This window comes from Salvelinus alpinus, chromosome 25 (assembly GCF_045679555.1).
Source record: "Salvelinus alpinus chromosome 25, SLU_Salpinus.1, whole genome shotgun sequence".
In the NCBI taxonomy this organism is placed as follows: domain Eukaryota; kingdom Metazoa; phylum Chordata; class Actinopteri; order Salmoniformes; family Salmonidae; genus Salvelinus; species Salvelinus alpinus.
This window is the reverse complement of record NC_092110.1, coordinates 21870525-21883055: the sequence shown is the minus strand read 5'-3', so window position 1 is coordinate 21883055 and position 12531 is coordinate 21870525. Positions and strand designations below refer to the sequence as shown.

Sequence of the window (12531 nt, the reverse complement as noted above, 5' to 3'; positions counted from 1 at the left end):
TCGATAATGTCGATATAGAATAATTAGGTACAGCAGTCCATTTCACCTCTGTGACGCAGCAAGAACGTGCGGAGAAGGGACAATATGCACTTGGAGAGGTATACGCCCACTGAAAACCACTAAGCACCTTGAGTGATGGAGTAGCCACTGTTAACCACGAAAAATTAGTGAGGTAGGTGAAAACAGTGGCAGTGATAACCATGGAGAAGGAGCAGCTTCCAACTAAATAATTATTGATAAAAAGGGTTAAACTGTTCTGGTAATTTGGAAGTGGTTTGGCTTTCTGAAGTCCGACAAAGAGCAGAGCTATGTTCGGTGCAAATTGTGCTGTAGACAGGTGGCTACGAAGTCTGGTAATACAACAAACCTTTTTCAACATCTGAAGCAAAATCACTCTTTGGAAAATGCAGGAAGTTTGAGTTTGCCACACGGTATTGATGTTGGCCCGAAACAGTCAACACTGACAGTGTTTATGCCCTACAAGCAAACATTGAAAAGACAAAGACATCACAAATGCTATTATGCATTGCTAAGGACATGCTACCAATTAGCACAGTCGAAATGGAAGGTTTCAAGAGGCGTATCAATGTAATTGACCCCCAGGTACGTTGCTCCCTGGCCACAAACATGGAACAATGTTCCTTCAAGTATCATTTGGTGTAGCTCACATACTTATTTTTTTTAACCTTTATTTAACTAGGCAAGTCAGTTAAGAACAACTTCTTATTTACAATGACAGCCTATCAGGGAACAGTGGGTTAACTGCCTTATTCACGGGTAGAACAACAGATTTTTACCTTGTCAGCTCAGAGATTCAATCTAGCAACCTTTCGGTTATTGGCCCAACGCTCTAACCACTGTTTGTTCAGGCATTCTTGAGTTTGAAGCAGATATGCACCTTTTAAACATTATTTGATTAATATCGTGATAATTATCGTTATCAAATTAAAAGATATATAGATATTGTGATAATTTATTTGCCATATCGCCCAGCCCTTCTTTGTGGGCACTACGGTGTTGAACGTTGAGCTGTAGTCAATAAAAAGCATTCTCACATAGGTGTTCCTTTTGTCCAGGTGGGAAAGGGCAGAGTGGAGTGCGTTTGAAATTCCATCAACTGTGGATCTGTTGGGGCGGTATGCGAATTGGAGTGGGTCTAGGGTTTCCGGGATGATGGTGTTGATGTCAGCCTTTCAAAACACTTCATGGCTACCGACGTGAGTGCTACGGGGCAGTAGTCATTTAGGCAGGTTACCTTCGCTTTCTTGGGCACAGGGACTATGGCGGTCTGCTTGAAACATGTAGGTATTACAGACTCGGTCAAGGAGAGGTTGAAAATGTCACTGAAGACACTTGCCAGTTGGTCCACGCATGCTCTGAGTACATGTCCTGGTAATCCGTTTGGCCTTGCGACCTTGTGAATGTTGACCTGTTTAAAGGTCTTGCTCACATTGGTTATGGAGAGCGTGATCACACAGTCGTCCGGAACAGCTGGTGCTCTCATGCATGCTTCTGTGTTGCTCTGAGTACATGTCGGCGGCAGGTAGCCTAGTGATTAGAGCGTTGGACTAGTAACTGAAAGGTTGCAAGTTCGAGTCCCCTAGCTGACAAGGTAAAAAAATCTGTCGTTCTGCCCCTGAACAAGGCAGTTAACCCACCTTTCCTAGGCCGTCATTGAAAATAAGAATTCGTTCTTAACTGACTTGCCTAGTTAAAGAAAATAAAAAATTGTCCTGGTAATCTGTTTGGCCTTGTGAATGTTGATCTGTTTAAAGGTCTTGCTCACATTGACTATGGAGAGAGTGATCACACAGTTGTCTGGAACAGCTGGTGCTCTCATGCATGCTTCAGTGTTACTTGCCTTGAAGTGAGCATAAAAGGAATTTAGCCCGTCTGGTAGGCTCGCGTCACTGGGCAGCTCACGGCTGGATTTCCCTTTGTAGTCCGTAATAGTTTGCAAGCCCTGCCACATCCAACGAGCATCAGAGTCGGTATAGTAAGATTCAATCTTAATCCTGTTTTGATGCCTTGTCTGTTTAATGGTTCGTCTGAGGGCATAGCGGTATTTCTTACAAAGCCTCCGGATTAGTGTCCTGCTCCTTGAAGCGGCAGATCTAGCCTTTAGCTTTAAATGTTGCCTGTAATCAATGGCTTCTGGTTGGAATATGTACGTACGGTCACTGTGGGGAAGATGTTGTCGATCCACTTATTGATGAAGCCGTGGACTGAGGTGGAATACTCCTCAATGCCATTGGATGAATCCTGGAACATATTCCAATCTGTGCTAGCAAAACAGTCCGGTAGCATAGCATTTGCGTCATCTGACCACATCCGTATTGAGTGAGTCACTGGTACTTCCTGCTTTAGTTTTTGCTTGTAAGCAGGAATCATGAGGATAGAATTATGGCCAGAAATGGAGGGTGATAGAGAGCTTTGTAAGTGTCTCTGTGTGTGGAGTAAAGGTGGTCTACAGTTTTTTTTCTCCTCTGGTTGCATATGTGACATGCTGTTAGAAATGAGGTAAAATGGATTTAAGTTTGCCTGCATTAAAGTCTCTGGCCACTAGGAGCTCCACTTCTGGATGAACATTTTCTTGTTTGCTTATGGTCTTATACAGCTTGATGAGTGAGGTCTTAGTGCCAGCGTCGGTTTGTGGTGGTAAATAGACGGCTACGAAAAATATAGATGAAAACTCTCTTGGTAGATAGTATGGTCTACAATTTATCATGAGGTACCTCGAGATTACCTTAATATTAGACATTGTGCACCAGCTGTTATTGACAAATAGACACACACCCCACCCCTCGTCTTACCTGAAGTAGCTGTTCTGTCCTGCCGATGCACGGAAAACCCAGCTCTGTATATTATCTGTGTCGTAGTTCAGCCACAACTCGGTGAAACATACAATATTACAGTTTTTAATGTCCAGTTGTTTGGATAGTCTCGATTGGAGCTCATCCCGTTTATTTTCCAGTGATTGCTCGTTGGCTAATAGAACGGATGGTGGAGGCTGGTAACCCACTCGCCGACAAATTCTCACAAGGCACCCTGATCTCCGACCCCTGTATTTCCTTATTTTCTTCATGCAAATGACGGGGATTTGGGCCTTGTCTGGGAGGAACATTATATCCTTTGCGTCTGACTCATTAAAGAAAAATCTTTGTCCAGTTTAAGGTGAGTAATCGCTGTTCTAATGTCCAGAAGCTCTTTTCGGTCATAAGAGATGGAAGCATCAACATTATATACAAAATAAGTTACAAGCAATGCGAAAGAATTGGTTAGGAGCCCGTAAAATGACAGCCATTCCCATTGACCCACCCAAGCCAGTGTGGAGCCAGCGTGGAAAACATTACCTGAGGATTAACATCTCAGTCCTTAAACCTTCCGTGTCAGGCTTCTTGGTACAATGCAAATGTGAGATTATCTGGCAATGTGAGAGTACCTGCGATCTGAGCTTGGAGAAGGTGATTTGAAAAGGTGTCACCAGTTTATCATATTAAGCCCCAGTCTGTCACCTCAGACTGTGCAGTGTCAGTGTTCACAGAACAGGGAGAAAGTGATTTAGTCTGCAGCACATTCAAGGAGATTTGTGATATGCCTCACTGTTACTGTGCAGAAATCTCACGTTGTTACTAGGGCTAAAGTGATTATAGCACATCCAGAATGAGCTGAGCTATCATTCACGTACAGTAGTAGTAGTAGTAGGGTTTTAGCTCTGCTCAATGTCAAACTGCTTATCCAGGGATTTGACAGTATTTAACGTGTCAAGATGCACTCTATTCCCCCTAGGATCTCTCAGGGGAGATGTTCCATCCAAAAGGCCCGATTCAGAGAGGGGCACTGTCAGGTCAAAGCCAATTATGTCAAGGACAAAGCGTCCTCTAAAGCTGTGCTATTCATAGAAAGTGATAACAGTCATGATGGTACTGGTAGATAGTGATGATTCATGACTTGTCTAGTAGAGTGCTGTAATTAGGGATGACCTTATACTGTACATCTGCAAGTTAAATCAGCCAGTGTAAATTTACTCGTCCTAAGCTGACTCTCTCCCTCCCAGCTGTAGAGTAGAGGCACCTATCTCACAGCCAGGCTCACATCAATTGAGATCCATTCATGAATGATGGATGGTGGTTAGGCTAGCAGCGGGCTGCCCTACCTGCCCCCTCCCTCCTCTCCCTCCCTCCCCTCCCTTACCTCCTCTGTATTGGCCAGGTGAGACGGGAGGTGAGTGTGTGGGCCTTGCCTAGCGTGTGTATGATACATAATTCTGCCCTGAGACAGGAGTGAGAGATGAGGTAGATGGGGAGGAGAGATGGGGGAGTGTGAGCCCAGACGTGGGGGCCAGACAGAGCCCAGACCAGCCTGGGCTGTGAGAGGAGAGGAGAGGAGAGGAGAGTGAACCGATCTGATTAACGAGGGCCTCTTGCCGTGCTGCTGGCACTCAGACAGACCTGACGGCACAATATGAGAGACAAATCAATAGTGGCCTCGTATGGCCCAAATCACAGCTCCCCCTCCTCAGAGAGAGTGATTGCATGTGCAGTGGTGTCCACTGTGTTGATAAGCCATGCAGGTTATTCATGTCGATTAAATTCAGAAAAGAGGAAAACAATGTTTTAAATTGGTCCTGGCCTGCATGTTTGTATGATATGATTCTGATTTCTGGTTGTGGTTTACATCATAGTGCAGTTGTTTACAGTGTAGTACAGTGGTTTCCACCATAGTGCAGTTGTTTACAGCATAGTACAGTGGTTTACATCATAGTGCAGTGGTTTACAGTGTAGTACAGTGGTTTCCACCATAGTGCAGTTGTTTACAGTGTAGTACAGTGGTTTCCACCATAGTGCAGTGGTTTACAGTGTAGTACAGTGGTTTCCACCATAGTGCAGTGGTTTCCACCATAGTGCAGTGGTTTCCACCATAGTGCAGTGATTTACAGCATAGTACAGTGGTTTCCACCATAGTGCAGTGGTTTACACCATAGTGCAGTGCATACACCATAGTGCAGTGGTTTACACCATAGTGCAGGGATTTACACCATAGTGCAGTGGTTTCCACCATAGTGCAGTGGTATAGTAAGTTGCAGCAGCATCTACCTCAGCATTCACTGTTCTATCAGATGTGTTCTATTTTATAGGCTGTAGTTGAATTGCCATCATAAATGTCAAAAACAAATAGACAATTAGTGTCCTCAAGGCTGGAATATGTCATGAACGGTAAAAGAAAAAGAAAAATGCCTTCTAGACAGTAGTGCTATAACGTGCATGGATGGAGATTTTCCTCACGGGCAACATCTGAAGCACACGTGTGCATAGAGGACTTGAAATAATGTCTGAAGTAGTGTGTTTTTTAAGAGCTCAGGGCCTTTCACATCGTACTTCAGACACACAGCGACACAGTGCTGAATGCTGCTACTATACCACTCTGCTCTGGAGTGCTACAGCTGCTACTCTCTCCTCTCCTTTCTTTGCAGAATACCTTCCTTCAGATGAAATATTGTAGAAGCACAATCTCTCAGTTAGCAGCAACATCAGCACATTCTGCCTGCCTGCTACGTTGGGAAAAGAACATTAGACATTTCAGTGTTTACGCTGCCAGTGAGTGCTGTAAATACAATCACAAGGTTTTCAGAACGAGGGCATTTTATGATATTTCAGATAGTGGGCTCCCTCAGTAAGCAGTATACTGTAGGAAAATAACACTATACAGTCTGTGAACACTGAGCAGTGATATGGTTACGGCTGCTGGAATATTACTGTAGTAAAAAATGTAAATGCTTACAGCTTTAATAAATCACATCCATTAAACATTGATGTTATTTATTTCTTGCGGGATTCCCATTTATTAATGTGTATGGAACTAGAACATAGTGTAAAACAGGCATGAATAATCGTCCTGTTAATTATTCATAAACTGCTTAGTGATTCTCTAACAGAGACATTCATTAACCACATGCTGAAGGGTGTTTGTATGCTCTTATACTAATATTAATTATATTGTATAACATTCATACAATGAAAATTCTGGTTGGAAACATTAGTCAGAAACAACCAGAAAGTGAATAAAAATATATTGATATACAGATATACCAAATATACTATATAATAGCAGTTTCCAGTGTATAGCTGTAATAACTACTGTATATTGATGACAAGAATGTGGTGAAAAGGCAATTAACTGTTATCAGTATTTACACTGTCTCTTACATGGTATATGACTTAAACCAAATCCTCCATACCTAATAAGCCCTTACAGAAAAACCACATGATTTCACCTGAAATTTCACATGAAAACATGTTTTCGGAACTTCACATGTTTTCACGTGTAGTTTCATGTTATTTCATGTTGCTTCACATGTTGTCACATGTTATCACATGAACTTCACATAAGATCACATGACAGCATGTGTTTTTGGAACACTTCACATGTGATTAAATGTGAAATTAATTTGTTTTTTCCATAAGGGAGGCATCATCAGATGATATCTTTGTAGTCTTTGTAGATTTGTGTAACTTGATAAGATCCACATTCTCCTTCAATGATAATGAATATCGACATGAGTTTTACTTTTGAACCGTACACAAACATTATTACATTTATGTTCAGTAAATTCATGTTTGTTCTTATATCATTAACACTTAGCTCGAAGTATAAGCAAGTGCAAGCAAACAAGCTGCAATGAGGTAAGCCTATTCGGTCAGCACTTTCAAAATAAACACAGACAGAAATTCAGATAGATGTTAGTTCAGATAAATTCTTAACTTTACTTTTCTTTAAGTCAACTTACACACAGAGAGAAAGGGAGGGAGAGAGAGAGAGAAAGATAGAGAGAAAGACGCGGTTAGCCTACCATTTGTATTTTATTAGGCCTAAATGGTCTTAAAAAGGAAGGAAAATACAATCACGAGGATCCACTTTTATAGACAATATACTGAAGCACAGACAGCACATTGTGCAAACAAAACAACCCTCGCAATATCAACTGGAATTACATGGTTCTACTAGCCTAATAAACATTTTTAGAAAAATTATATTTTAATGGGAAGAGAATGTCACTGGCAAACATGGTTACAGACCGCAAAACACCAGTCTCAACGTCAACAGTGAAGAGGCGACTCCGGGATGCTCGTCTTCTAGGCAGAGGTCCTCTGTGTTCTTTTGCTCATCTTAATCTTTTATTTTTATTGGCCAGTCTGAGATATGGCATTTTCTTTGCAACATTTCCTAGAAGGCCAGCATCCCGGAGTCACCTCTTCACTGTTGACGTTGAGACTGGTGTTTTGCGGGTACTATATAATAAAGCTGCCAGTTGAGGACTTGTGAGTCGTATGTTTCTCAAACTAGACACTCTAATGTACTTGTCCTCTTGCTCAGTTGTGCACCGGGGCCTCCCACTCCTCTTTCTATTCTGGTTAGAGACAGTTTGTGACATTTATGTGAAGGGAGTAGTACACAGCATTGTACAAGATCTTCAGTTTCTTGGCAATTTCTCGCATGGAATAGCCTTCATTTCTGACTGACGATTTTCAGAAGAAAGGTCTTTGTTTCTGGCCATTTTGAGCCTGTAATCGAACCCACAAATGCTGATGCTCCAGATACTCAAATAGTCTAAAGAAGGCCAGTTTTATTGCTTCTTTAATCAGAACAACAGTTTTCAGCTGTGCTAACATAATTGCAAAAGGGTTTTCTAATGATCAATTAGCCTTTTAAAATTATAAACTTGGATTAGTGTCACGAGAGACTAGGTGCGTGAGGAAGAATCAGGCGCAGAGAGCATAAGTTCCACAGGAAGAAGTGCACCTTAATAACGCACCGAAAAACAATGCCCACAACACAGGGCGCGGAAAAAATGTGGACCAACCCAAACACACAGGGTACCAGGTCCGGAGCACGAACACCAAATATCATACACACGTAACATAAAAATAATCCCGCACAAAACAAGGGCGGGTAAACGTACTATAAATAAGGAAGCCCATCAAGCACACAAAATAGACACAGGTGCAACTAATAAGACAAAACAAACAGACAACGAAAAAGGGATCGGTGGCGGCTAGTAGACCGGTGACGACGACCGCCGAGCACCGCCCGAACAGGCAGGGGAGCCAACTTCGGCGGAAGTCGTGACAATTAGCTAACACAACGTGCCATTGGAACACAGGAGTGATGGTTGCTGATAATGGGCCTCTGTACGCCTATGTAGATATTCCATTAAATATCAGCCGTTTCCAGCTACAATAGTAATTTACAATATTATTTATGTTATATTTGATGTTATTTTAATGGACAAAAATGTACTTTTCTTTCAAAAACAAGGACATTTCTAAGTGACCCCAAACTTTTGAACGGTAGTGTATATAAGCAATATAACAATTCAGATGTAGAAACTATTGCATAAGGGAACGATGAGTGGATAAGTGGCGAGCCGTAATTTCCATGTAGACATTGAGCGAGCTAAGACGGAGCTAGTCGATATGCCTGTTTGTTCAGCACTTTTGAAATGGACAGCGACATAATTCAGAACATGGGCTGTTTTTACAGTATTCTCCCATTACACCAAATCAGAACCATAGGAAAAATAATGGGAGCATATAAACAGACAATGAAAGCTCTTACAATATTCAACGATGGCATTTCTCTAAAACAGGCTATAGGCTACATGTGTACCACCAAGTCAGAACAGTTGGCTAAGTTCCGAGGGGGAGAAGGACCAAATTCTTAGAGCGAGACACATGGGCTACTAACAGCTTACTACACAACATACGCTTAGTATTACTTTCTTAGCTATAGTATACATATCCTGGCATATTACATCATTTATGCAGCAGCATAAAATAAATATTGTTGGACTCCGTTGTTGTTCTTACATGAAGGTCCTTCTTGTGGGCAAACTTTGTATTCAAACTTTGTCATTAAAGTCTGGCATTCTCTGGATAAAGTCATGCTGGATTGACTGCATGGCCAATGTATTCAACTTTTTCTGGCCCATGGTGTTGCGTGTGAATGTTTATCCTTTTAAGCTAGGAAAAGAGACTCTTTCTGACAGATGTTTTAAATCCTTAAACCCAAACCCAGATAGCAGGCAAGGGAAGCAAAATAGCGATTGCTTTGCAATGCTTGCAGTTAGCCAGACACAGCACTGATTCCTTCCAAACCACTCATTGTTGAATTAGCGATTTCCGACATGCTGTATAATGTTTATGTCCAATGGCCAATGAGCACCGATACATTTTATCTATAATTTCTCTTCATATGACAAGGATTGAAAAGGATTTGCCTGTAGATTGTCGACTTGATTCATGATGATACTGTTTGTCTAGCTAGCTAGCTAAGATTTTGTAAGTACAGTATGATGTTGATCAGTCCAATCAAAGCTACGGTAGATATAACGTGATTTGACGTCATTTTATCTGTAGCCAATGACCTTGAGCCTTCTTGAATGGGCACTTCAAATGTAAATCTATGGCAGCACCCAAGGGGGATTGAACTGCCTAGCTCTCCCTGCAGATTCTGCGGTGACGTAGTGTCTCCATGAGTAACCGAACACTTAGTCAATCACGGCACAACTAGAGAAGATTACCAATGCCTATGCTCTGTGTGTTCGCTGGCTGCCCCTCCACCACGGAAAGCACTAAGCTACATAGGATAAAACACCTGCATTTTGGAGCTGCCTTACTCAATAAAAAGTCCATGTTTGTATGCGACTTTATTAACTCAATGATTATATATTTATTTACATTGTTTGCAAAATGATATGTGACACAACTTAATGCCAGGATAACATGCAGAGTGGTACTCAGTAATGTGTTGTATTGGATTTGCCCCAAACTTAACACTTTGTATTCAGGACAAATAGTATATTGCTTTGCCACATTTTTAGGAGTATTACTTTAGTGCATGTTTTGGAATATTTGTATTCTGTACAGGCTTCCTTCTTTTCACTCTGTCAATTAGGTTAGTATTGTGGAGTAAGTACAATTTGTTGATCTATCCTCAGTATTCTCCTATCACAGCCATTCAACTCTGTAACTGTTTTAAAGTCACCATTGTCTCATGGTGAAATCCTTGAGCAGTTTCTTTCCTGTCCGGAAACTGAGTTAGGAAGGACGCCTGTATCTTTGTAGTGACTGGGGTTCTTGACATACCATCCAAAGTGTAATTAATAACTTCACCACGCTCAAAGGGATATTCCATGTCTGTTTTTATTTTTTTACCCATCTACCAATAGGTGCCCTTCTTTCTGAGGCATTGGTAAACCTACCTGGTCTTTGTGGTTGAATCTGTGTTTGAAATTCACTTCTCGACTGACAGAACTTACAGATAATTGTATCTGTTGGGTATAGAGATGAGGTGGTCATTCAGAAATCATGTTAAACACTATTATTGCACACAGATTGAGTCCATGCAACTTATTATGTGACACATTCTACTCCCCAAAAACAAAAACATAATTCCACTTTGACATTATGGGTTATTGTGTGTAGTCCACTGACCAAAAATCTAAATTCAATCAATTTTAAATTCAGGCTGTAACAACAAAATGTGGAAAAAGTCAAGAGGTGTGAATGGTTTCTGAAGGTATTGTAAATAGTGTGAATAGCCAAAGGATGTTTGGCAGAATTAAAGGGATCCTCAATGGATAATTTTTGTTCATTCATCACCTTAGCAGAAGACTGCCCAATCAACAGCCCGAAACAGTGAGCCCAAATAGACAAATGTATTAGTCATCAATATTAACTCCTCAAAGCAGGAGTTAATATTGCATTGTATTTTTCTTTAGCATTTGTGTCAACCTGTTCTCCCATTCTGCGTGGTGTGTCAAGGCTTCATTAAGACGTAAAATACTAGAAATCTCACCCCACCATTTTTCCTTGACATTTTTACGGTACCTATTTTGGAAAATATGGTAAATATGGTAAAAATATGGTCATTGAAAAAGATTGAAGCCTGAATCTTAAACCAGCAGCACATTCAATGTAATGCTCTGCAATTATGTCAAATTATTCTGCAATGATGTAAATTATTACTTTTTTCTACCCATCCGGTGTCTGGGTAGATGAATCCCCTGTTTCCAGAACACACTCTTAGAAAAAAGGGTTCCAAAAGGGTTCTGCAGCTGTCCCCATAGAAGAACCATTTTTGTTTCCAGGTGGAACCGTTTTTGGTTCCATATAGAATAACTAATTTAGGTTCTATGTAGAACCATCTGTGGAAAGGGTTCTACCTGGAATCAAAGGGGTTCTACCTGGAACCAAAAGGGGTTCTTCAAAGGGTTCTCCTATGGGGACTGCCGGAGAAGCATTTTAGGTTCTAGATTTTTTTCTAAGAGTGTGGTGTCACAGTGAATAATCTCCCCCTGTTAAAAGGTGGTTGATGGGCTCCTGTTGAGGGTAGTTTTTTTTTGTCTACCTCCTCTCACTCTGAAAACCTCAATTTTGTCTTGACAGGATGATGAAGTGGTGCTCCAGTGTGTCGCCTGCATCCACAAGGAGAATCGCAAGTTCTGCCTGACTGCAGAGGGGCTCGGCAATCGACTGTGCTACCTGGAACCCACATCAGAGGCAAAGGTAGGCACATAGAAACGACTTACTGTGGAGAGGAGTAGGGTTGTCACGTTATTCGTTGTTTGTTTGTCTCAAACTAAAATGTTATGCAAGAAAACATGAGACAGAATTTCAGCCTGGCTCTAACGCTAAGATATAATAAAGTATTTCCTACCGGAACTAACATCTTGAATGTAGAATTATCGCCCTTATCTTTTCAGAGTGCCTGATTCTCCTACCGTTCAGTGTAGATGATAATGTTGTGAGAAAGGGTGTATTTGAGTCAGAGATACGGTCTTCCAAGGTGTTCTCCATAGAGCACAGTGAGTGAGATGAGAGAATGCCAGGACATGTTAACCACATGTTCACTGAGTTCAGAAGTCCATATACATGTAACCAGGGTCTTTCCGTAACCAGGGTCTTCAAGTAACCAGGGTCTTTACGTAACCAGGGTCTTTAAGTAACCAGGGTCTTTAAGTAACCAGGGTCTTTACGTAACCAGGGTCTTTAAGTAACCAGGGTCTTTAAGTAACCTGGGTCTTTAAGTAACCAGGGTCTTTAAGTAACCAGGGTCTTTACGTAACCAGGGTCTTTACGTAACCAGGGTCTTCAAGTAACCTGGGTCTTTATGTAACCAGGGTCTTTAAGTAACCAGGGTCTTTAAGTAACCAGGGTCTTTAAGTAACCAGGGTCTTTAAGTAACCAGGGTCTTTACGTAACCAGGGTCTTTAAGTAACCAGGGTCTTTAAGTAACCAGTGTCTTTACGTAACCTGGGTCTTTAAGTAACCAGGGTCTTTAAGTAACCAGGGTCTTTACGTAACCAGGGTCTTTAAGTAACCAGGGTCTTTAAGTAACCAGGGTCTTTACGTAACCAGGGTCTTTAAGTAACCTGGGTCTTCAAGTAACCTGAATGTACACTTAATCAGGGTCTACACTCGTGATCAGGGTCTACACATGTAATCAAGGTCTACACACGTAACCAGGGTC

The 12531-nt window shown here is 41.5% G+C and overlaps 1 protein-coding gene across 1 annotated transcript in view; it reads left to right on the top strand.

Moving 5' to 3' along the window:
* Positions 1 to 12531, top strand: part of LOC139553625 (ryanodine receptor 3-like) — a 176288-nt gene that overhangs the window by 44742 nt on the left and 119015 nt on the right. Inside the window, exon 2 of the mRNA XM_071366164.1 lies at positions 11448 to 11567. Within this exon, the coding sequence (XP_071222265.1) occupies positions 11448 to 11567 (120 nt within the window). The remainder of the gene's footprint in view (positions 1 to 11447; positions 11568 to 12531) is intronic.